The following is a 26,208-nucleotide window of genomic DNA, read 5'->3' as shown; positions in this document are numbered from 1 at the left end:
ATTGCAATGGTTTGCAATTAAAGAGATGGTGTAGGCAAGTTCTTTTTCAGGAGCTCTTCAACCTCACGAAAGGATATACATGAGCTGGGCTGTCCCACGGCTCGGGCTCCAGAAAGATCCGAGGGATCTTTTTACAACTTTCTCCCGCCAGAAAGTTCAAATAAAGAGCGGGGAAACCCTTGTTGGATTCTTCTCTTTGTGGGCTGGGCACCAGGTGACGGACGAATATTTCTACCAATTGTACAAGGCCCCCTTGCGCGTGGCCTCGCGCAGTCAGTTTACGAAGAACAAGCCAATGAAGAACCAGCCAATGAGAGTGCCGCTTTTTCAGCCCGCGGAGACCAACGGAAGAAGAAGAGAGGGTATTGGCTGCCGTCTAGGAGTGCTGTCCAATAGGAGCAGGCTGCGCCCGCAACTCGGGCGGGCAGCTTGAGCTGCTCAGGAAGTAGCTGCTGCCCTCCAAGTGTGCGAGATCTTCCGAAGAAACGACCGCCACCGCAGCGATTTTGCAAGCCCTGCAGTGTACCCCCCGGCCTTAGGTAAGGGGAGCACTTGCCTTTACCCAGGCCTTGGGCCCCTGGCTCCAGGATAACTTCCCGGGCTGGATCCCTGGCTGCAGGGCCCAGGGTCGCCCCCACGAGGGGAGCTGCGGGCGGGCACAGAACCTGGCCGCATAGGGAGGTTCGGTTCGGTGGCTCCGGGCGGCCCCAACGGTTGGGGTTGAGGGCCCCGAACCCACGCTTTTTCTGGCTTGATCGGGGAGATGCCGGAGGTGGGGGTGAAGGCAGGGAAGGCAGGAGAAGAGTCCGTCGCCGGCCGTTCTCCATCCGGGGTGCCGAGCCCCTAGCTCTTCATGTGCAAATAGAATTGCTTTCCCGCTGGGCGCCCGTTACTTGCGTAACTTTCAAGTTCACGGAGGAACCTGTTCTTTGGTTTTATCCAGCTTTACTTCGCAGCGACACTGTGACGTAAATACTTACAAAATTTTTTTTTGGATGTTTATTTTTGAGAGAGAGAGACAGAGAATGAGCGGGGGAAGGGTAGAGAAAGAGGGAGACACAGAATCCGAAGCGGACTCCAGGCTCTCTGTGCAGGCACAGAGCCCGTCGGGGGGCTCGAACTCAGGAGCCGTGAGATCATGACCCGAGCCGAAGTCCGACGCTCAACCGACTGAGCCACCCAGGCGCTCAGTAAATACTATTTACTCAGTAAATAAATAAAAAGTAAATACTTTTAATCCCCGTTTTAGAAATGAACAAGTTGAACAGAGAGGCTAGGAAACCGGCCTAAGGTGCCACACGTAGTACGGGGATTTGAACCAGATAGGCTAGACTGCATGCCTCGGCCCCTTATCCTGTAATTGGCGGCCATCGTCCCACCTGTTACAGACTTCTATCTGAGTAACAAAGTTTGGAAAGATGACAAGTGGGAAATTAACGTCTTAAGCGTCCACTTAAACGCCACACATAGAAAATGGCATTTGTATGGCATACCGAGGTCCAGGACAAGGCAGCTCAAGGCTTGGGGTGGCTTTTTGGCTCTGGTCACTCCTGACATAGCCCTGGGCTGGAGGATGTATATTTCCCCGCAGTGGTTGGGAAGCTTTGCTCCAGACTGCCGCTAGGTGTGTGGATAATTCAGTAGGTATTTAGCACCTGCTGTGTACTTGTTGCTACTGTGTATACCGTAATGAATCGGTTGGATTCAGCTGTCTGCTTTGCTGTTCTAATGAAAACTGGTTGCTCTTTAATGAAAACTGACATAAGGTGGGAAGAAACTTCATTTCTAATATTTAATCATACAGATATGTACGGAGAGTAATAAAAAATAAAAACCTGTGCACACACCATCTGGATCTAACAAACCTTTTGCTGTAATTGCATCCTTTTCTTTTTTCTTTTTCTTTTTTAAGAAATAAAAACAAGGTATATATATAGACACACACACACACACATACATACATATATAGAGTTGAAGCCCATGAGAACCTTGGAACTCTCTTCCTGAATTTGATATTTTTCATGCCCAGGTTTGTTTTGTACTACAGTTGTATAAGTCCAGAGAGTAGCTTGATTTTTCATGTTTTTCATTATCCTAAAAATGGCATTATAGTGGATTCCTTTATAATCTGTTTTAGTTTCTTTTCCACTTTCTGAGTTCTCTTTCCAGGACTAAAGGTAATGAAATATCCTGGCTTAACATTTTTATTTTATTACTGTCTTTTTTTGACCATCTTTTATTCTACTTTCTGAAAGAGTTCCTTGACTTTTTCCGATCCTTGTATTAAATATTTTATTTTGGCTGTCATCTGTCATTTTTCATTTCCTAGAGCTCTTCCTTGTTTTCTAATGTGTCCTTTTTTCCTCCCTGGCATTCTTTTCTTGTAAGTTTGAGGAGTTTTGTTTTGTTTTGTTTTTGTTTGCATATGTTTTTGGGTTTTGTTTTGTTTTTTACAGTTTCTTGCATTAATTTCCTTTCTTCCCTCCAAGTTTTTTCTGTTTGTCTGCTCTGGTCTCTCCCTCATTTTGGAGGCTTTACTCAAAATGTCAGTTGATCCTTGGCTATTAGTTTCTTTTTAAGGAGAGCCCCTTCCCTCCCCCTTGAGGCTGTTTGGAAGCTTTATATGAGTGGCTGAACTCTGTCAAGCTATCAGGTAGTAGGCTTTTACTGTTAGATAGAGGGACAGAGCCTCACCCATTTTCTTGGGGATTCACAACTGTCAATATTTTTAGGTTGTTTTTTTTTTTTTTTTTTTTTCTAGAGAAGAGTCCTCTAATTTCCTGCTTTAGGTAGAGGACGTATATAAACCAGAATATTGTGTCCTGGATTTGTGCAGGGGGAAAAGGTGAGGAGAAGAGTTGGGAGAGTCTCACACTGTTCAGTTTGTAGACTTGCACTTAACTGCGTATTTTCACTGCTCTGCTGTCACCCATGCTGGTCTTAAGCCTGTCTGGTACCAGCCTCCAGCTTCCTACGGCAGAGGTGGAGGAGGTGTGTGTTTGGCTGGCTTTTGTTCGTTTGAGACAGGCTTTCAACCAGTCCTGTTCTTCAGCTCCACGTTCAACACTGTCCTCTGTGTTGCCTGGTTTCTGCAGTCCCCTCGGTGGGAGTCCGCTTGCTTCTCTGTAGCACACAGTAACCCCCTCTTTGCAGTCACTTGGGCTTCTTCTTTTCAGCTCTACTAAGTTACCAGTTCTAGCAAAAATTGCATCGTCTCCTGCCCTGTTTGAATTTGCTTTGTCTTTGTGATTTATCTTTTATCCTTTCTCTAATGCAGTTGGGGGGAGTTGTCATGTTAATGGGTTTTCAGGAATGCCTAGAAAACGAAAGATACGTGTGCTTCATCCACCATGTGTATTGTATTCCATCTCCTTACTCGGGCTGCTCCAGTGTGGCCTCGGGCCCCCTCGCTGTGCGGAAACTGCTCTTTTCTAGGTTATGTGTCCTCGCTACATTGTTAAATCTAGTGACCATTCTTCTGCGCTAGACACACTTGACCATTCCCTCCTTGAAACATTCTTCCAAGACCAAGACACCATGCTCTACCAGGTTTTCTCCTCCTTCACAGCCTTTGTTCTGGGCTCTTGTCCTGTAACTTACCCTTTTAATGTTAACCCCTCGGTTTTGAATCCTTGGCCCACTTCTCTTCTCTCCCTTTCCTTCTTAGGTAGTTTAATCTATGATTTGAAGTGGCATGTCTATGCTGACAGTTCTTATAGCTGTCTACCACTTTTCATCTCCACTGCTACCACTCTTGCCCGAGCTTCTGGACCACTAGTTTGCACTCCCACAAGTAGTCTGTAAACGGCTTAGCTTACTTGCAATCTTGCTCCCCCTACAGTCCATTCCTAACATAGAAGAAACTCCTGGGGCGCCCGGGTGACTCTTGACTCTTGACTCTTGATTTCAGCTCAGGTCATGTTCCCAGTGATGTGAGATCAAGCCCCGTGTCGGGCTCCATACTGAACGTAGAGCCTGCTTGATATTCTCTCTCTCTCCCACTCTGCCCTGCTAGTGCATGTGCGCTCTCTCTCTCTCTTTCTCTCTTTCAAATAAAGAAAAAGAAAGAAAGAAAAGAAACTCCTTACCAAAGCTTTCAGTGTTAGTGTTCGGCCTCATCAACCTCATCCCATACTTTCAGTCTTCATTACCGTGTTCACTACATCTGCCTGGTTTCTGTTTTACGAAACCCATGCTCATCAGGGAGCTGTGTACTGATTTCCTTCTGAAACTCTTCTTTGGCTCTTCCTATGGGCAGCTTCTTTTAGTCCTTCATGCCTGGGCTCAATTTTCAGTCTTTCTGAAAGAGCGTCTAAAATGGTACTCCGCGACTCCTCCCAAAACCAAATATCACCATGTATAATTTCCACATTTATTTGATTATTCTTGCGTTTGCTAGAATATAAACTCTGTTACAGAGTTTTATCCTTTACACAGTTTTATCGTGTCATCGCCTCTGTGGGGGATCTGACTACTTAACAGGTGGTTAATATTTCTTGAATGGATTAACATAGTGGAATTAGAGACAAGAACCAAATAAGGAAAGGGACATGACAGGCACTGAATAAATGTTTGTTAAATGGGCTAACAAATGGCATTAGAGAGGGGAAACAATAACAAGGATGAAGTAAATCAGATTTGCTTAGCCTTTTTTGGAAAAATTAGGTAAATTTCTGTTTTGAGTTAGTATTGAGTTAATTTTGCAAGTGTAAAAATGTCCTTTTTCTGTTTATCCTTTGTAACTTGGTGCTGTGAAAGATGAATATTGCCCACGAAAATCAGATGTAGCGTTCTATGCATTTGTTTTGGTAAATCTCTGTATTCAGGTCATGACAAAGAACTGCAGGAGGTCTGGGAAATTACTTTCAGATACAGTAGTTCAACCCTCTTATTTCCTAGATGTTTCTGCTTTAGAAGATAGTACTGTGATCACATGCCTTCACATTTGTAAAGGGTAAGCTGGAAAGCTAGTTTTATAAGTACTTGCTACGGAGGGCAAAAGTTGATGATGGCCGAACCCTTCTGACCTAAAATAAGTAACTAAAATCTCTTGAAGATTTTCAGTTTTGCCGAGAATGATCTTAAACAGAACATCTAGAAGACTTAGATGTGATTATATCGGCTACCTGGCATGTTTTCTCTCCTTTGCTGATACTTTTTACGAACATTACTTCCCCAGTGATGGCTCATGAAGAAATGGAGTATAGTCTTGAGATGCAGTTAGAGCCTCATGCTGCAGAACAGCCCACCCCTGCCGAAGTGGCCGGCAGCCAGGAGGGACCGTCCCCGCTCCAGCCTCTACCTGCCGAAGTGGCCGCCAGCCACGGGGGGCCGCCCCCGCTCCAGCCTGCTCCGCGGGTGTCTGCTGACCTGACGGACGAAGTGGAGCGGTTGGGAGAAGATGGTGCGGAGGACGTTCATCCGGGAGCTTCGGAGGAGCGCGGGCAGGGACCCGGTGTTAACCGCCCGGTCCCAGTGGCGTCTCTGGAGTCGATGAACAGCTTCCTCAGCGGGCTGCAGAGGCTCCACGGCATGCTGGAGTTCCTGAGGCCCCCTTCAGACAACAGCGTGGGGCCAGTGAGGGCCAGGAGGACGAGGGGGTCTGCCTCCCGCAGGTCAAGACCCGGAGCGTCTCAGAGGACTGACCGTGCCAGGTAAAAACTCGTGTCCGTCTCGGGATCGGTGCCGCCCTGGGAGTTGCGAACGCCGGTTCTGGCCCTAGTGCGCCGAGGGTTGCCACTGTGACTTTTGGCAAGTCAGGTGGCCTTTCTGGACCCCCGTTTCCTCGGGAGTTAGATGAAAATGAAAGCGCTTGCCTTATTCACTTCACAGAGTGACCGAGAGACTCAGTTACACTGAGGTGCTTTGGAAAGTAGGTGCTGGTTCGTTGGCAGCGGCTTCTGGAGAAGTGGCTCTTCCTCAGATCGCTGGCACGTCACAGAAGTACTTTTTTAAGTCCTGAGTCCGCACTTCGGCTACCCAGGATCCGTTGTTCTTTGGCATTCCGTGTAACGGGGTGGTAGACTTTGGAAGACAGGCGGGCTGGATTCAGAGAAGCCTTGTGAAAAGTACGGTGTCAATAAAGTTAGAGCTTATCTCGCTAAGTGGGGAAACATTCCACCCCTCCTCACCCGAGAGTGTGTTGCGGAGTTGAAAGTAATTTTCTTTTATAGTTTTTGGGTTGAACTTGCCTCTTGAAGACCTTAGCCGTCAGGTCCTGACAGGGTCGTTATGAAAAGTAACCAGTGTCTATGCCTTGTCTGTTTTTTAACTTCCTCCTTTATTTGAAACCCTTTATTTCACGTAGATTGAATTTAAGATCTTTATTTTATATGTGAGGGAAACTTGGACCCTGAGAAAGTGTTTTGTTCAGGGTCTCATAGCCACTGCAGGGACGGAGTTGAGCTGGTATTGGAACCCTGATCTCACTTGTTTTCTAGACAGACAGACAGACAGAGGAAGCTTCGGTCAGATCCGTGTGTTTTCCTTACATTATGGAAATGAAGAGATGATACTAACAAGCAGTAACTAGGCCACCTGTTCACTGTGTTGTACAAATGAGGAAGCTGATGGAATCATTTGTGTTTTGACTGTGGTACCTCTGGAATTGGGATTGCGCCTTCTGATCCTGGATTCAGCATCCTTTTGCCTGGGTTCTGGCGATGACTGTTTGGGGCAAGGGGAGGGTGCTCTATTACAGCTGGTCCAGTCTCTGGAGCCTGGTCTTTTCTGGATGTGACCCATCAGGGTTGATGTGCTTCGTTTTGTGTCGACAAGAGTTTCACACGCATGCTACTGTTATTTAAGGTGCCACTCTGATTGTGAAGGCAGAATAAGATTTCGTATGTTTGTGTCATAGGGGAGGCACCTTGCAGTACTGTTTGGGGAGGCTTTCAAAGTAAGTGGGCTGAGAGTTGAGAGTGGTGTCCCCAGGGACTGGCTGACTGCCAGGAGGCCTCACAGTATTCCTCAGCCTTGGATGTTCATATACTCACTTGGGGGAGGGGAGTTGGGGGCAGAGCTGATTGCTCTTGGTGGGGTCCACTTACCAACTCACAGGAGAGTGATGCTTATAAACCAGATGCCAATTTACAGAGACAAATGGAAATACCACAGAGACCAAATTCTCTTGCTGGCACCGTTAGCATAATTCTCCTAAAAGGTGTTTATACACAGAAGCTAAACTCTGATCAGAAAATTGCTTCTGTGCTCAGAAACTGGGTTACAGAATCTAGATATTGAAGGATGTTAGTTGAGCTCTTTGACAACTGTATGTTTGTCTGTACAAAGTGAATAAATCTAAGGGGCCAGGGCCTATGCAGTTACGTGGAGAGAACATGGATTCTGGAGCCACGTAAATGTGGTATTGAAACTTCTTCCCCCTGAATATTGTGTTGTAAGTAAATGCCTCACTAAATTCACATTAAAATATGAGCTTTTCCAGGACCACTTGCTTATTTTACCTTCTGAATTTCTTTTTATTATTATTTTTTTATACCTTCTGAATTCTTAACGTGAATTTCTCACCATGGTGTTTGGCATTTACTCCCCTGATAGACCGTTTCTGGGCCAGGTGCTGACAGCCTGGGTCGGGGTGAGCAGCTGTGCCTCAGACTCCACCGAGAAGCCAGAGTCGGAGAAAACTGAGTAATGAGGTATTTTTCCTAACAGGCTTCTCAGCCAAGACCACAAACTCCTTTCCCGTTTCTTTGTTTGAGGCTGCTTGATTCTGATTCTGGCTGTCAGCATCATCACTCATTCATCAAATATTTCTGACATTCCACTCTGGGAGAGACTGAACTTTGCCTTGGAGATACATTGTGAGCAGGACAGATCAGGGTACCTGTTTTCATGGAGCTTATGGAATCTGGGACTATAGAGGCTAGGCAAGGGGCAGGAACTAACACTGGTTTTTAATTCAGAGATAATAAGTGCAGGGAAAGAGCATTTCTTGGGTTTCAAGGTTGTACTCCCAAAGACACCCTAGCACTTCCTCATGACGATAGTCCCCTTTCCTGTGTCCCCTTCTGACTTTGGAAATGCCTTTTACTATCTTAATGTTAATGAGTGTTTTTTAATCACTTGATTTTTTTACCAGTTTCTATGCAGAATGCTCAGTGTGCGTGCCCAGTAGCCCCTCAGCCTTACTTTAGTGTGGATTTCATTTGATTAAAATGTACTTAAGAAATACTGTTCTCATGTGCTGGTCTCATGGTAGCTAAAGCTGCTGTTCACACACAATTCCCAAAAATAAGTTGATAAAGTTGCTTATTAGTATTTTTTAAAAAGGAAACCTGAGTGACATCAGTAAAAATGGCTGGACCTTTGAAACAGTTGGCAAACTTTAGCAGAATCAACTTGCAGGATGCTGGAAATTAAACAGATACTTACACCATTTTCAGGGAGCGAATATTAAAAACCAAACCAAACCAAACAGCTGATGTCAGTAGAACAGTAAGCCTCGTGACATTCCTTGTTCCCGGATCCCTCTTCGGCTTAGCGTAACCATGAAAAGCCACTGCCTGCGATCACGGTGAAAACGTGAGGGAGTAGAATGGAATGGAAGCTCCTTCAGAGCCTCATTCCCAGAGAATTCCCTTTCTTTGTCCTGTTTGGTGGTTTCCTAGAAGATCTCACCTGCAGGGCTCTTCCTGATTTAGCACTTAGGCCCAGTCTAAAAAGCCTAAAAGCCTTTTCCCCAGAGGCTGCCTGAGGCGGTGCGTAACGACTGGGGCAAACTAAACTAACCAAAAAGCTTAAAAGGAAAAGCTAAGGAATGAGATCTTCGTAGGGGTTTTGAAAAGCTCTGACATATTCTTAGAAATCTAGAAGGCCACACATATGCCAAGGGCTGTGTACAACTGTGCCCGCGCCCAGGAAAGACCTAAGAAGGCACTAGTTCCTCAACTCTTATTGGCATTGAGGCTCTGCACAAGCAGGAAGAATTGTCACCTGCCTGGCTGATTACTGAAGGGGGTGCCCCAGCATACACACACAGTCACACACTCAGCGAAGACCAGGAGACTTTTTGGCTCCTCAAACTCTTGAACCCTGAGATAATGACCTGAGCTGAAATCAAGAGTTGGATGTTCACCAGACTAAGCCACCCAGGTGTCCCAAGATTTTTAAATTTTTGAGTAATTTCTGCACCTAACACGGGGCTTGAATCCACAACCCCAACATCAAGAGTCACACGCTTCACCGACTAGCCAGCCAGGCACCCCTAAACTTTTCTATTAGAATTTGGAATAAACATTTCTATATGAACAAAAAAGACATAGTCATATAGAAAAGAGCAAAGCAGGGGTGCCTCTCAGTCTCAGCCTGTGGCTCTTGATCTCACAGTTGTGAGTTTGAGCCCCATGTTAGGTGTAGAGTTTGCTTAAAAATAAAAGACATCTTAAAGAAAGAAAGAAAACAGCAAAACAGTAGATATAAATCCTGCCTTAAATGCAGTTGTATTAAACACTAATCAAAAGGTACAGCAAATCAATCAGCAGCATTGAGTTGTTTTGTTGTTTTTTTTTAATCCCAACTGTATACTGTCTACAAGACAGTTTAGATTCAAAGATATTAGTAGGTTGAGAGTAAAAGGATGGACCAAAATAACATTATGCAAACAGTAACCATAAGAGAGTAGGAGTTAATGTACTAATATCAGATGAAATAGACCTTAAGACCAAGATTGTTCTAAGAGTCGGGGTGCCTGGGTAACTCAGTCGGTTAAGCGTCCAACCTCAGTTTGGGTCAAGATCTCGAGGTTCGTGCATTCAAGACACGCATTGGACTCTGTGCTCGTGATGTGGAGCCTGCTTGGGATTCTCTCTTTCTCCCTTTCTCTCCCGGCCCCTCCCCACCTCGTGCTTATGCTCTTCTCTCTCAAAATGAATAAACTTAAAAAAAAATTTTTTTTTAAAGATTGTTTTAAGAGTCAAGAATGACATTTTATAATGATAAAAGGCCTAATCCATCTAGAAGATAGAACAATTATAAACCTATATGCCCCCAGTACATGAAGCAAAAACTGTCATAATTGGTGGTAGAAATCTACAATTCACCGGTAATAATAGGAGATGTCAGTACCCTTTTGATAATGAGTTTAACAACTAGGCAGAAAGTCAACAAGGAGCCAGAAAACTTGAACAATACTGTAACCCTACTAGATCTAATAGAAAATTCCACCTAATAGCAGAGTATCCCTATTTCTCAAGTGTACACAGAGCATTTTCCAGGACAGATCATATGTTAGGGCATAAAACAAGACCAATAAATTTAAAGTATTGAAATCATATAAAATATGTTCTCTGACCATAACAGAATGAAACTGGACATCAGTAACAAAGAATTTGGGGCAGTTCACAAGTATGCAGAAATCACACAACTCCTAAATAACCAAGAGTTCAAAGAAGAAATACCAAGAAAAATTAGGAAATACTTTGAGATGAATGAAAAGAAAAACCTAGTATACCAAAACTTTTAGGATGCAGCTAAAGCAGTGCTTAGAAGGAAATGTATAGCTGTTAAATACCATGCTAAGAAAGGATAAAGTACTCAATAACCTAGCTTAAGGAACTAGAAAAAGAAAAGCAAAATAAAAAATCCAGAATTCAAAGCAAGCAAGCAGAAAGAAGGAAATAATGACCATTAGAGCAGATATGAATGAAATAGATTTCATAGAAATAGAAAACCAAGAGAGAAAACCAGCTAATCCAAAAGTTGGTTTTCTGAAAAATCAACAAAATTGACAAACTTCTAGGTAGACTGACCAAGAAAGAGAGAAGACCCAGAGTAATCAGGGGTGAAAGAACATCACTATCACTCTTACAGAAGAAAGCAATTTTATAAGGGAATACTGTGAACATTTTTGTTTTTGTTTTGGGATTTTTTTTGGTGTTTTAGAGAGCAGGGAACAGGGGCAAAGGAAGAGAGACAGAATCCCAAGCAGGCTCCACACCTGGCACAGAGCCTGTGGGGCTCAATCCTGTGACCCTGGGATTGTGACCTGAGCCAAAATCAAGAGTCGGATGCTCCACTGACTGAGCCACCCAAGCACCCCTGTGAACAGTGTTATACCAAGAAATTAGATAATTTAGGTGAAATTGACAAACTTCTAAGAAGACATGTTTATCAGTATTCTTTCAAGAAGAGAAAGAAAATCTGAATAGATGATTAACAAATAAAGGGATTGAATTAGTAATTTAAAAACAAAATTCACACAGAAGAGCCCAGAAGTAAGTGGCTTCCCTGGTGAAGTCTACCAAATGTTTAAAGGTGAAATCAATAGGCAGTTGATGAGGAAGCCCAGACACCCTCTGGACTTTCCTTTTTTCAGACGATTGGGAAGATGGCAGACATTCTGACTGAGCATGCCTACCAAAAGTAGCCAATTATCTTTCAAAATAAGAAGAGGGTTCTGCTAGGGGCACCTGGGTGGCTCAGTCAGTTGAGCGTCTGACTTGATTTTGGCTCAGGTCGTGATCTCATGGATTGTGGGATTGAGCACATTGGGCTTTGTGCTGACAATGTGGAGCCTACTTAGGATTCTCTCTCTCTGTCTCTCTGCCCCTCTCCTGCTTGCGCACGCGCTCTCTTTCTTTCTCTCTCTCTCTCTCTCTCTCTCTCTCTCTCTCTCTCTCTCTCAAAATAAACATTAAAAAACAAACAAAAAACGAGGGTTTTGTTTGGAGAAACCAGCAAGGAGAAGCTCCTGTGATACTACAAAAACATTGGTCGGGGCTTCCAGATGCCCAAGGAGGCCATTGAGTGCACCTGTACTGGCAAGAAATGCCCCTTTACTCATAAGGTCTCCATCCGAGGGCAGATTCTGTCTGGTCTGGTGACGAAGATAAAGATGAAAAGAACCATTGTCATCCACTGAGCCTACTTCCACTACCTCCAAAAATACAACTGCTTTGAAAAACGCCACCAGAGCTTGTCTGTGCACCTGTCCCCCTGCTTCGGGATGTCTAGACTGGCAACACTGTAACAGTGGGCGAGTGCTAGCCATTGAGCAAGTCTGTGTGCTTCCCTGAGCTCAAAGTCACCAAGGCTGCTGGTACCGAGAAGCAATTCCAAACATTCTGAGACTAAACATCTGCCCATACACCTAAAGAAATAAATAACACCAATACTTAACAAACTTTTCCAAAAAATGGAAGCAGGGGGAATACTTCCTGATTCTTTGAGGTCAGTATTATTCCAATACCAAAAGCATATAAAGGCATCACAAGAAAACTATAGACCAATATCGTTTATTGGTAATTTATGAATGTAGATACAACGTTTCTCAACAAAATACTAGCAAACTGAATCCAACAACATATAAAAAAGATGATACACTAAAACCAAACAGGAGTTGTTCTAGGAAAGCAAGGCTGATTCAACATATAAAAAAATAGGGTCCCTGGGTGGCTCAGTCAGTAAAGTGTCCGACTTCAGCTCGGGTCATGATCTCATAGTTTGTGGGTTCAGGCCCCGCGTCGGGCTCTGTGCTGACAGCTCAGAGCCTGGAGCCTGCTTTGAATTCTGTGTCTCCCCCTCTCTTTGCCCCTCCCCTGCTCATGCTCTGTCTCTGTCTCTCAATAATAAATAAACGTTAAAAAAAATAAAAATAAATAGATACTATATTAATACAATAAAGGGGGAAAAAACATGAACCCCTCCCCTGCTCATGCTCTGTCTCTGTCTCTCAATAATAAATAAACGTTAAAAAAAATAAAAATAAATAGATACTATATTAATACAATAAAGGGGGAAAAAACATGAACATCTTAATAGATGAAGAAGCATTTGACAAAACTCTTTAATGATAAAAAGAACAGACTAGCAGTGGAAGGGAACTTCCTCAACCTGATAAAGACCATGAATAAAAAAACCCTCATCTAACTTACTAACTTACTAAAGACTGAAAGCTTTACTCCTAAGGTCAGGAACAAGAATTTGCCAATTCTGTTTGCCGCTGTACTGGAGGTTCTCGCCAGAGCAATTAGACAAAAAAAAAAAAAAAAAAAGAAAAAGAAATAAAAGGCATTCCAATTAGAAAGGATGAAATCAAACTATAGCTATTCACAGGTGACGTGGTCCTTGTATATATCATGAAGTCATGAAAGAGACCAGACCCAAAACGCTATATGTATTATGATTGTACCATATGAAATGCCCAGAATAGGCAAGTCTACAGAGACCGAAATTGGTGATTGCTAGAGGTTGCAGAAAGGGGAGAAGAAGGAAGGACTGGTTATATGTGTACAGGGTTCCTTTTAGGTATGGCGAAAATGTTTTGGAAGAAGATAGTAGTGATGGTTATATAACCTGTAGTTATGCTGAAAACCACTGAATTGTTGTACTTTTTTTAAATTCGTATTTTTTATTTTTGAGCAAGAGAGTGCAAGCAGGGAAGGGGCAGAGAGAGAGGAAGACAGGATTTGAAGCAGGCTCCACACTGACAGCAGAGAGCCCCATGTGGGGCTCAAACCTACAAACTGCAAGATCGTGGCCTGAGCTGAAGTCGGACGCTTAACCGACTGAGCCACCCAGGTGCCCTGAACGGCACACTTTTAAATTGTGAGTCAAAAAGGATTCACAATTGCTACTTCTCATTTCAATTTATTCACGTTTATTTCTTTTTTTTTTTTTTTTTTTTACAAAGGTGTATCTTCTGTTGAATTAGATACCAAATAATTATTTTGTTCCATTCTATCATCATTTTTAATAGAACACCCTAGTTTGCCATAAATTGTAGCCGAACTAGAAGAAATCAATTTTTTTCTGAGTGAACAGTCTCCAACAATGTTTCTGGGTAATAATGTATCTTAATGTTATAAAGACAGTTATTAAAACTTAAAAGTAGATTACCTTTCAGTAATACTTTATAATTATCAGCTAGAGGAAGTACAGAACACCTTTCTGATTTTTACTATCAAATGTCATTCTGTGCTGTAAGTAGGGTGTGGTTTGATAGGTGGGTTGTGAACGAAACTACAGCACAGTAATGGGTATGGTTAAAACTCAGCCAGCCAGAATAGGGTTAATTCTGCTCCCTGCTCTTCTCATCTTGAGTTAATTTTTGATATCATGCCGACATTTGATATCATAGCTGGCATTATTTAAACTTAAAAAGAAAAATAATGTTTTAAAATAAGAGGTAAAACCATGATGACTGAAGCAGGACTCCACATTCTACCCCGAAGGACCTTGGTCTGTGTTGTTGCAGGAGCAGAATTCCCTTGAGGCCATTTTTGATCAGCAGAGCCCTTTTTCTTCTTTCCCGCTCTCTTTCAACCCCTAATATCAGGAGACAGATTGCTGAGTTGTGTCCTTTAAAAGATACTGACACACGGCCAAAGGCCAGTAAAGTAGAATTTGGTTTTAGCAAGAGTCAACCTCCAGTGTGGCTAATGTAATAATTGAGTGGGAAAGAGAATATCGGGGCCAGCCAACATCTGCCTAAAACTGCTATTTGTGCTTCAGTGTTCAAAGGCACATTTAACTGCCTGAAGATGGGTTGAAATGACCAGGATTTACTCTCAGATTACTGTGGCTTTTTCTTGTGTTGATGGTCCATGGTACTGTAATTCTGTTGTCTTTTTGCTTACGTAGGTCCAGAGCACCGTTGGATGCTTACTTTCAAGTGAGCCGGACCCAGCCTCGTTTGCCAACCACGTCTCATGGTTCAGAGACCAGGAATCCTGTCTCTGAGGACTTGCAGGTCTCCAGTAGTTCTGATTCCGACAGCTCCACAGAGTATGAGGAGGTGGTTGTCCAGGGAGAGGAACCTAGAGCCGTTGTTATAGAAGGTGAGTATGTTGCTCAGTTTTGGATTCACAGGGCTAATACCCAGAAAGCTAGAAAGTCTAGACTTGTGATGTGATACTTTCCCTTTTGCCCCCAGATGTCAGTAGATTCCTGCTTCGTACAGTACAAAGCTTTCACTGGCCATAATTCCATATAGAGGATTTGATCTGACTTGAAATTTAATGTGATCTGTGACCCAGTCAGTTGGTCACTTTGTGATGGCATTTTATATTCTCTTTCATCTTCTTTGACATCTTATAAGGTAGTAGGTTCTTTATTTAAAGGAAAGCGTTGTAAATTCGGTACCCTGTCTAGTCGGCCAGTTTTTAAGTCCTACTATAATGCCATGTATTATGCAAGTAGAGCTATGTTTAGCAGTAGTGGGCAGAGACCCTGGAGCATATGTCCTGCTTACCCTCTGATACCCCAGGTTATGGTCTTTTCCCACTAAAGGGACCCAGGACTTCTTGGAGAAATGGCTTTCCAAGACTGGGATAGGAAATATACAAAATGAGCCTAGGGCGTTTGTGCTAGAAAGCAAGGGAGTCACCTCTCAGAGAGTCATCAGGTCGGTAGGCGTAGGAGCAACTTTAAAGGGGCTCCTAAGTGGCCTCAAGATGGGACAGTTTGAGCATCAAAACGAATAATGGGTGTATTCTTGGAGTATGGATTGAGATATAGGTTGAAATACATCAAATCTGTGAAAAATCCTAATTCATAATTATGTGCTTTTTTAAAAGCTCACTTATCAGCATCCTAAGTTATTAGAGCCCTGACGCATTACTCTGAAAACTGGTAAATAAAGGATTACGCATTTATCCTGTTTCCCCTGGGTGAACTGTATTCAGGAAAACCAAATATTGGCTGATGAAGGAGGTTTTGTTTGTTTGTTAAGAGTATTTAAGGTTCACAACAAAATTGAGAGGACAGTGTGGAGATTTCCTCACACTCCTGTCCTCACACGTGCACAGCCTCCCTGTTAGCACCGCTCGCCAGAATGGTGCATCTAATCCGTGGCATGTTCACCCCAAGTCCGTGCTTTACCTTAGGGTTCACCTCAGGTTTTCCATTCTGTGGGTTTCGACAAATGTATAATGACATCCCCATCATTATACAGGGTACTCTTACTGCCCTAAAAATTCTCTTTACCTCTTCATTTCTCCCACCTACCCCCAAGGAAGTTCTTTGAAATAGAAAAACTCCAGCTCATATTGAAGCAGAGATGACAGGAAAAAGTCATAATTGTGTGACTCCTCATGGAATTCTGTATCTAGGCAAAGATCAGCAGTGGATCCTAAAACCATTAGGTTGAAAGGTTGATGGGATTCGTTTCAATGGAGGAAGCAAGCTTACACCACCAGACCATAATGTGCATTTTGATGTGTTGCAATCAGAAATCTCCATAGAGGGGCGCCTGGCTGGCTGAGTCGGCAGAGCAAGCGACTTTCGGTCTCAGGGTTGTAAGTTCAAGCCCATGATGTGTGTAGAGGTTACTTAAAAATAAAATTAAAAAAAAGAAAGAAACATCCATAGCACTTAGGAAATACTGTTACTGCCCCCCAAATCCCCGAGTCTGCTTAAGACTCTAGATATAATGGGGCGCCTGGGTGGCTCAGTCGGTTAGGCGTCCGACTTTGGCTCAGGTCATGATCTCGCGGTACGTGGGTTCGAGCCCCGCGTTGGGCTCTGTGCTGACTGCTCAGAGCCTGGAGCCTGTTTTGGATTCTGTGTCTCCCTCTCTCTCTGACCCTCCCCCGTTCATGCTCTGTCTCTCTCTGTCTCAAAAATAAATAAACGTTAAAAAAAAAAAATTAAAAAAAAGACTCTAGATATAATAACCAGGTTGCCCAGTTTGCAGTAAGTAGAAGAACAAGGTAAATAATACCAGAGATGCAACCATTTAAATCTAAAATGTGTTCCATTGGAACATCTAGAAAAAAGATCTAAACATACATGAAGTTCTAGTATATTGGAAAGAGAATATCTCAAATAGTGGGGAAAAGACAGACTTTTAAATTAATATTGTAAAAACTGGATTGCTAACTGGAAAACAAACTGGATTTATTCCTCACACTATAAAATTAAGAAATAAGTGGATCAGAGACCTAGTGTAAAAAAAGAAACCATTCTATTAGAATAATAGATGTGATAAAACCCAGAAGTAGCGAGTACTTTGAAGTCTAGAGGCAGTACAGTAAAATTACAAAAAAAAAAAAAAAAAAAAAAACTTTGGTCGGTGTGGGGGGAGGTGCTGGGTGGCTCAGTCATTTGAGCGTCTGACTTTGGCTCAGGTCATGATTTCACAGTTCGTGGGTTTGAGCCCCATGTCAGGCTCTTGTGCTGACAGCTCACAGCCTGGAGCCTGCTTTCGATTCTGTGTCTCCCTCTCTCTCTGCCCCTCCCCTGCTTGCATTCTGTCTCTGTCTCTGAAAGATGAACAAATGTTAAAAAATTAAAAAAAGAAGAAGCAGCATACAACCAAAGAAGTATTCTTGCTGCCCCTCTTCTTGCCAGAAAACAGAATTGAACCCACTGAAGCCCTTAGATTTAACTGCCAGTTTATAGGAAATATCGGTGATAGAGCAAATAGTTAAGCAATACCACAAGGAAGCAGTCAGTCAAATCTGGGATTAGAGTGTTTCATAAGACAAATGACCAGATATCTTCCAACAAATCAGTGACAGGGAGGGGATAAAAATGAAGAATTGTTAGAGTGAAAAAAACATCACATATGTAACAGTCAAACTCGTTGTGGAGGCCTTGCTTAGATTCTGATAGCAATAAATGTAGTGTAATGAGTAACTTGAAAACAACTGGGAAATTTTGAATATGAACTGGGTATTAGTATTAAGAGATTATTAGTTTTGTTAGGCGTGATAAGGATAGTGTTGATGTAAAAAGAAATCTTTATCAGTTAGTATTACAAAAGTTTTTATAAGTGAAATGACATTTTAGAGTTTGTTGTTAAGCTTTGTAAAAGAAAATAATGGGGCTGGGGGGGGCTTAGTTGGGAAAAGATTGGCAACAAGATCGATTTTTTTTTTTTTAATTGGGTGATGAGTACTTACATGTTATTTATACTGTTCAGTCTAGTTTTATGCATATTTGAAAATATCCAAAATAAGTTAAAAAATAAATTCACTGTTACAACTTAGGAAACTTAAAACAATACTACCAATTAGAAATGGAAAGCTGTGATACGCTAGGCTCTCCTGCTAGACTCTCATTCCTGACTTCTGTCTTCTTTTGTGCGTTACTAATCTTATCATTTCTGGAAATGACTTGGCAGACCAAGTAGGAGGTACCTCAGCAGAACAAGAAGTTACAAGTATCCGTGAAGGAGAGACCCTTCCCAAACAGGTAATATGAGCATCCTTTTAAATGAAGTGGTGATTTGCATTTAAAGAGGCTGCAGGCTAAAGTGGAAAGTTTGCAGACTTTGTAGGTGGGAGGTCAGGGTGTGGGTCCAGTCCACTTACTCATTTATGTGGCTGCTTCCTCATAGGTTTAAAAAAGCAGGGGTAGGGGCACCTGGGTGGCTCAGGCGTTAGATGTCCTACTTGGACGTCATGATCTGAGGTCATGATCTCACAGCTCGTGGTTTCCAGTCCTATGTCGGGCTCTGCGCTGACAGCTCAGAGCCTGGAGACTGCTTTGGATTTATGTCTCCCTCTCTCTCTGCCCCTCCTCCACTCGTGCTCTGTCTCTGTTTCTCTCTCAAAAATAAATAAACATTAAAAAATAAAAAGTAGGGGTAGATGTGAGGATAACTTGTCCTACCTACCTAACAAGGTTAAGTTTTGATTATACCTTTTATCAGTACATAAAGTTGACTCATGAATCACTGCATAGTGTCCCATCTATAAATAAATTTTTGGTCAACTCTTTTGTCACATACACTATAGTTGTTTCTTCTTTCTCTTGCTCTCCCTTTCCTTCCTTCCTTCCTTCCTTCCTTCCTTCCTTCCTTCCTTCCTTCCTTCCTTCTTTCCTTCTTTTCCTGGTACAAGTGCGTGCTTTGTACAGTTGTCTTGCAAGTATTTGTGACGAATATATGCTAGGTATATTTCTAGCAGAGAGATTGCTCTGTCAAAGGAAAGATACATGGGAGCTCAGTCGGTTAAGCATCCAACTCTTGATTTTGGCTCAGGTCATGATCTCATGGCCTGTGGGATTGAGCCCACATCAGGCTCTACGCTGACAGCTGCTTGGGATTCTCTGTCTGCCCATCCCCCGCTCACATGCACATGCTCTCTCCTCTCTGTCTCTCTCAAAATAAATAGACATTTTTTTAAAAAAGGAAAGATACATGTATTTTAGTCTTTATAGATAATGCCATGGACAATTTGTGTCACTTTCTACCTGTAGCAAAAATATATAAACATGCCCATTTCATTAACCCTCAACATTGCTTGGTGTCATCAGACATCAGCTTATACCATCTAATAAATGAAAAAATGATCTCTTTAATTTGCATTTTTCAGTTATAAATAAACACTTAACGAACCATTTGTATTTTTTGGTAAGCTGTTTATATCCTTTGTTTTTCTGTTTTTGTTTTTAATTTTGATTTACATGAGCCAAGTATAACTGCTTGAGTTGATTATGAATCTAATTTTGAACGTATAACAAACCTGCTATTCCCTGTTGTTGATTATCTGGGTAACTGCCAGGTCTGTTTTGTTCTGTTTTGTATCTTTGTAAACATAGCTCCTTTTCTTCATTTGCATGAAAAAAAATCCAAGAATTTCCTAAGATGAGAGGATGGTAGTATTTTCCTGGCTTGTTATGAAACATTTGGCCAGCTTGCGTTTTAACAAAGAATGGCAAGTGATTCCGAACTGTCGCGGTTTTGCTACAGTGTTTTCAGTTGGGTTTGTATTGTTTTTGTGTGGTTTTGTTGATGTGACAGTCGCACATCCTCTTCAAGACCGATATGCATTCTCTCTAATTTGAATGTATTCTGGTTTCCGTCCAGTCTCCCCAGAAGACCAGTCCTCTTGCATCTTCTGTTCCTATGGATGATGAAGAAGGGGACACTTGCACAATATGTTTGGAACTTTGGACCAATGCTGGGGATCACCGACTCTCAGCGTTACGCTGTGGGCACCTCTTTGGGTATAAGTGCATTTCTAAGTGGCTCAAGGGACAGACACGAAAATGTCCTCAGGTAAGAACCGTACAGAAGGACTGTGCATGTGCACAGTCAGCATGTTAGGTCAGGGTTCCTAGAACCGCACTAACTTTGTCTTGTTGGGCTCTTTAGTGCAACAAGAAAGCCAAGCACAGTGACATCGTGGTTCTTTATGCCCGAACCCTGAGAGCTCTGGACACTAGTGAACATGAGCAAATGAAAAGGTAGGTGACAAGAATCTGACTACCTGGCAAATCTGAAAAAGGAGGTATGAGTCACACTTAATGTGGTTCTCGGGCTTTACTTGGACCGTACTGGGGATCACTGGCAATCTGTCTCCCATTGTGATTTATAAATACACGTCTGATGTCTTCTGAGGGAGGTCTACATGGTGTGTTCTTGATGTTTTGGAGGGGCACCTGGGTGGCTCAGTCAGCTAAGCGTCCCACTTCGGCTCAGGTCATGATCTCGCGGTTTGTGGGTTTGAGCCCCGCGTCAGGCTCTGTGCTGACAGTTCAGAACCTGGAGCCTGCTTTGGATTCTGTCTCCCCCTCTCTCTCTCTCTGCCTTCCCCCATTTGCACTCTCTCTCTCACCCTCTTTTGAAAGTTAAATGAATGTTTTTTTAAAATATGGTTTCAGAGCAACAACTAATTCCAACTTCAGCTAGTTCAGTGAGTATAGGCCCCAGGTTCACTGAATGAACCTTCTCAACTATAGGGTAGGGGGAGCTTATCTAAAAATGAAGTCAGTGCACAAGAAAGCAGAGCTAAGCAGTGGAGGAAGACGGATTCCTGACCCTCAATTCAGCCATGCCTAAATTAGTTTCCAGTGGATTTCTCAGTGATAACGTTAGTTTTCGATTTTAGTTGGCCAGCTAAAGTAAAGTTTCTGTCCTGTAATCTAAGGAATATTAACCACTGTTTCATCACATAATATTTTCATTCTGGGAAGACTGACGCCTGGATCATGAAAATCTCCTTCCTCGAAACGGGGGAAAGGGGCACCCGGGTGGCTCGCTTGAGCCCAGTCTTGATTTCAGCTCAGGTCATGATCCCAGGGTTGTGGGATCGAGCCCTGCATTGGGCTCCACACTGAACATGGAGCCTACTTAAGATTCGCTCTGTTTTTCCCTCTGCCCCTCTCCCCCGCTGGCTCTCTTAGTCTAAAATAAGGGGGTGGGGGGTGGGGGGGGAGAAGGGGAAGGTGAAAGAAGGATGACAGGTGGTAGACCTGCTGCTCATTTCTTCTGTGCCCTGTACCTCTTGTAAGTTTCTGCTTTCAGGGCCTGAGTGTCATGTGCAGATTAGAACAGGTAAATTCAGAAGGAATGGAGTGGCTGTTCCTTCCGCAGGAGCACTTAGCTATCCCCACCAACTTGGAATCAGCTCTGACACTTAAGCCTGTAGTAACGTGACCCAGGGAAGAAGACCATGGTGTCTTAATCTTAAGCCCTCTCCAAATCAAAAGTCATAGAGAAACCTATAGCCCTCCAGTAATACCTCACACCTGGTGTGGGCGGCAGACCCCAGCAGAGTGAGTCCCTGGAATTTTTGTAGCTTATTCAGATTCTTCCCTAAGGATTACATTTACTGCCTGCCTGTGCTGCTAAATACCTTAGTCAGGAATTCCTCATCTTACTTTTTGTATACAGTTCACGACCACTTGGAACATTCTCCAAGTCTTAATCTCCTCTTCCCTAGAATAGGCTTAATGATACTTTAAACAAAGCAATAACAGAAAAGAGGATCTGGCACACGGCTTAAGTGTTGCCATTTGTTCCCCTGTTTGTTCGTGTTGCTAAGCCCTCCTACAGCAGCACTCTCCATGGAAGTTTCCTAAGTGAAGCTTTGCACGTGTAGTGCAGTACAAGAAATTATCAGCATTTTGAAAGCCCAAGAACAATTGGTAATAACACTACTTAAAATAAACTTTAAGAACATTAAAAAAATATATATCCCCCCACTGAAAGAGTGTAGGGACTTGGGTTTTCTCACGACACTGCTGGTAAGAATGTACACCAACACAACTCTTTAGAGGCCTTTGGCACTATGCTTTAAAAGCCTTCAAAAGTAAATCTGCAGGCATTTATTCTAAAGAAACAATTTGTGAAGAAATGCGTGCAAAGATTTATTTAATGAGACTTTTCATTTAAACATTGTTAATAATCCAGGGGGCCTGGGTGGCTTGGTTTGTTAAGCATCTGACTTCAGCTCAGGTCATGATCTTATCCCTGGATTCGAGCCCCGTTTTGGGCTCTGTGCTGGCAGCTCAGGGCCTGGAGCCTGCTTCAAATTCTGTGTGTCGCTCTCTCTGCCCCTCCCCCTCTCATGTGCTCTGTCTCTCTCTCTTTCACCCTCAAAAAGAAACTTAAAAAAAAAAAAAATGTAAGCATTGTCAATAATCCAAACTGAGAGAATTAACTGATTGAGTAAGCTCTGGCATATTCATGTGATAGAATTCTACACATTTATTTAAACTGATGTTAAAGTGCACATAATATTTTGTCATGTGAAAGTACATTATGGTGATTATATTTTTGCAAAGTGAAAAATACTACAGGTAGTCACTGAGTAGTGGAATTACAGGTGATTTTCATTTTCTTCCTTAGTTTTTCGTATTTGGTCCAACAAATACTTAGCATTTTTACATGGTAGCTGTGTGGAGAGGCCAGTTTTGTTTAAAAAGCTTAGTTTGTAGGTGTCGCAGTTAATATGATTGTATTTAAAACTTTGCGGGGCACCTGGGTGGCTCAGTCGGTTGAGCGTCCGACTTCAGCTCAGGTCATGATCTCACGGTCTGTGAGTTTGAGCCCCGCATAGGATCTGTGCTGACAGCTCAGAGCCTGGAGCCTGCTTCGGATTCTGTGTCTCCCTCTGTCTCTGCCCCTCCCCTGCTCATGCTCTGTCTCTCTCTGTCTCAAAAATAAATTAAAAAAAAAAAAACCAAAAACATTAAAAAAAAAAAAAAAACTTTGCTCATTACTCAGAAAACTCCCAACAAACCAGCGTCCAGGACCAGTTGGCTTTACAGGTGAAGTCTACCAAAGTTTAAAGAAAAGTTAATAACTATTCTTCTAACTTTTCCAAAAAATAGAAGAGGAAGGAAAACTTCCAAATTCATTCTATGAGGCAAGTGCCTCCCTAATACCAAAACCAGATAAAGACACCACACAAAAAAAGAGAACTAAAAAAGAGAGAGAGAGAGAACTATAGACTAATATCTCTGATGAACATAGATACAGAAATCCTCAACAGAGTATTAGCAACCGAAATCCAATAATACATTTAAAAAAAATTTAACCATGATCAAGTGGGATTTATTCCTGAGATACAAGGGTGATCTGTTATTTACAAATTAACCAGTGTGATATATTTTCTCAGAGAAAGGACAAAAAGCATAGTCATTTCAATAGATGCAGAAAAAGCTTTTGACAAAGTACAACATCCATTCATGATAAAAAACCCTCAACAAAGTAGATTTAGAGGGAACCTACCTCAACACAATAAAGGCGACATATGGAAAACCCATCATCCTTAAAAACTGAGAGTTTTTTCCCTGAGGGCAGGACCAAGACCGGGATGTCCACTCTCACCACAGCAATCAGACAAGAGAAATAAAATATAAAAATAAAAGGCATCGAAATTGGTAAGGAAGAAGCAAAACTTTCACTGTTTGCTGATGACATGATACTATATGTAGAGAACCCAAAGGCCACCAAAAACTACTAGAACTGATAAATGAATTCAGTCAATTGGCAGGATGAAAAATCAGTGTACAGAAATCTGTTGCATTTCTGTATACTAATGATGAAGCAGCAGAAGGAGAAATTAACGGTCCCACTTAAATTGCACCAAAAAACCCCAAAACCTAGGAATAAACTTAAGAGGTGAAAGACCTGTACTCTGAAAACTATAAAACATTGATGCAAGAAATTCAAGATGACCCAAAGAAATGGAAGACATTCCATGCTCGTGGACTGGAAGAACAGATATTGTTAAAATGTCTATATTGCCCAAAGCAGTGTACTCATTTAATGTGATCCCTGTCAAAATACCAACAGCATTTTTCACAGAACTAGAACCAGCAGTCCTAAAATTTGTATGGAATGATAAAAGACCCCGAATAGCCAAAGCAATTTGGGAAAAGAAAAATAAACCTGAAAGCATCACAGTTCAGACTTCAAGTTATATTACGAAGATGTAGTAGTCAAAACTGTATGGTACTGGCACAAAAATAGACACGTGGATCAATGGAACACTGGAAAGCCCAGAAATCAACCCACAATTATATGGCCATTAATCTTTGAGAAAGCAGGAAAGAATACGCAATGAGAAAAAGACCGTTTCTTCAACAAATAGTATTGGGAAAACTGGGCAGCTACATGCAGAAGAATGAAACTGTACCACTTTCTCACACCATACACAAGAATAAACTCAAAATGGATGGAGGACCTAAATTTGAGAGCTAAAACCATAAAAATCCTAGAAGAGAACACAGGCACTAATTACTCTGCCATCAGCCGTAGCAATATTTTTCTAGATAGGTCTCCTGAGACAAGGTAAACAAAAGCAAAAATAAGCTATTGGAACCACATCAAAATAAAAAGCTTCTACATAGCAAAGGAAACAATCAATAAAACTAAAAGGCAACCTATGGAATGGGAGAAGATATTCACAAATCACATATCCGATAAAGGGCTAGTATCCAAAATATATAAAGAATTTATACAAATCAATACACACACACACACCCCCCCCAAAGAATCCAATTTAAAAATGGGCAGAAGACATGACCAGACATTTCTCCAAAGAAGACATACACATGACCAACCGACACATGAAAAATGGTGGACATCACTCATCAGGGAAATGCAGATCAAAACTGAAATGAGATACCCTCTCACACCTGTTGGCTAAAATCAAAACCACAAGAAACAGTAGGTGTTGGCGAGGATATGGAGAAAAGGGAACCATCGTGCACTGTTGATGGGAATGCAAACTGGTGCAGCCACTGTGGAAGACAGTATGGAAGTTGCCTCAAAAAATTAAAAATAGAACTATCCTACAATCCAGTCATCACGTTACTGAGTATTTACCCATAGTTTACAAAAACACTAATTCATAGTGATATATGCTCCCCTATGTTTCGAGCAGCATTATGTACAATAGCCAAACTGTGGAAGCAGCCCAAGTGTCCATCAATAGATAAACGGATAAAGAAGTAGTATATATATACCAAATCTTGCCATTTACAACAACATGGATGGAGCTAAAGAGTATTATTCTAAGTGAAGTAAGCCAGTCAGAGAAAGACAAATACCATATGATTTCACTCATGTGCAATTTGAGAAACAACTAGACAAAGGGGGGGGTGGGGGAAGACAAACCAAAAAACAGACTGTTAACTATAGAGAACAAACACATGGTTATCAGAGGGGAGATGGGGGCGGGGCGGGGGGGGAGGCAGGTGATGGGTGAAATAGGTGATGGAGATTAAGAGTACACTTACTGTTGTTGTTATTATTTATTTATTTATTTTTGAAAGAGAGCGAGTGCGCAATCTAGGAAGAGGGGCAAAGAGAGAGAGAAAATCCCAAGCAGGCTCCATGCTCAGCACAGAGCCAGACATGGGACTTGATCCAACGACCCTGGGATCATGACCTGAGTCGACATCAAGAGTTGGACACTCAACCTACCGAGCCACCCAAGCACCCCAAGAGTACACTTACCTTGAGGAGCACTGAGTAATATATAGAATTGTTGAAACACTATATTGCACACCTGAAATTAATAGAACACTGTATATTAGCTACACTGGAAGTAAAATGAAAAATAAACCTTGCTGATTACACATAATCAGTATGCCCCCATCCTCTTTAGAAAATGTGAACATTTTGAAAATGCCAATAAATAGAGACTTCAGTGAGCACCCTTGTACTTGACTTTATCAGATCTTAACAACTTGCCATATTTGTTTAAGGCCTTAAGTAAATAAATAAATCATTACAGATAGAGCAAAAGCTTCCTTGTGAACTACATGTCCTTAATTCCATCACTTTCCTCAGAGGAGTTATAAATCATATTATAGTATGATTTAGGAAGTTTTTACAGTTTATACAAATGTTATTGGATTATGATTTTCCTCTGTAACTTGTTTTTTTGGTTTAGTATTATGATTGGGGCACATATCCAACTTCGTATCGCTCCAGCTTATTCATTTTAACTTCTGTATAGTCTTCTAGTTCTCTAATTTAGAATTTTCCTATCCATATTTTGTAGT

At 42.1% G+C, this 26,208-nt stretch overlaps 1 protein-coding gene and 1 pseudogene across 4 annotated transcripts in view; both read left to right on the top strand.

The window, feature by feature from the left end:
* The first annotated feature begins 433 nt into the window (after positions 1–433).
* RFWD3 (ring finger and WD repeat domain 3) overlaps positions 434–26,208 on the top strand; it is a 42,908-nt gene continuing 17,133 nt past the window's right edge. For 3 of the 4 annotated variants that reach the window (XM_042968864.1, XM_007083361.3, XM_042968865.1), the window contains exons 1-6: positions 434–539; positions 5,180–5,654; positions 14,599–14,795; positions 18,083–18,153; positions 19,772–19,963; positions 20,060–20,151. In XM_042968864.1, coding sequence (XP_042824798.1) covers positions 5,182–5,654; positions 14,599–14,795; positions 18,083–18,153; positions 19,772–19,963; positions 20,060–20,151 — 1,025 coding nt within the window. In that variant the 5' untranslated portion in view covers positions 434–539; positions 5,180–5,181. Of the gene's footprint in view, positions 540–728; positions 969–5,179; positions 5,655–14,598; positions 14,796–18,082; positions 18,154–19,771; positions 19,964–20,059; positions 20,152–26,208 lie in introns of those variants that run through there. The other variant, XM_042968863.1, reaches the window with a different exon arrangement.
* LOC102959101 lies at positions 11,259–12,117 on the top strand (annotated as a pseudogene).

The sequence above is a fragment of the Panthera tigris genome, chromosome E2 (genome assembly GCF_018350195.1).
Source record: "Panthera tigris isolate Pti1 chromosome E2, P.tigris_Pti1_mat1.1, whole genome shotgun sequence".
In the NCBI taxonomy this organism is placed as follows: domain Eukaryota; kingdom Metazoa; phylum Chordata; class Mammalia; order Carnivora; family Felidae; genus Panthera; species Panthera tigris.
This window is presented reverse-complemented; position numbering and strand designations above follow the sequence as displayed.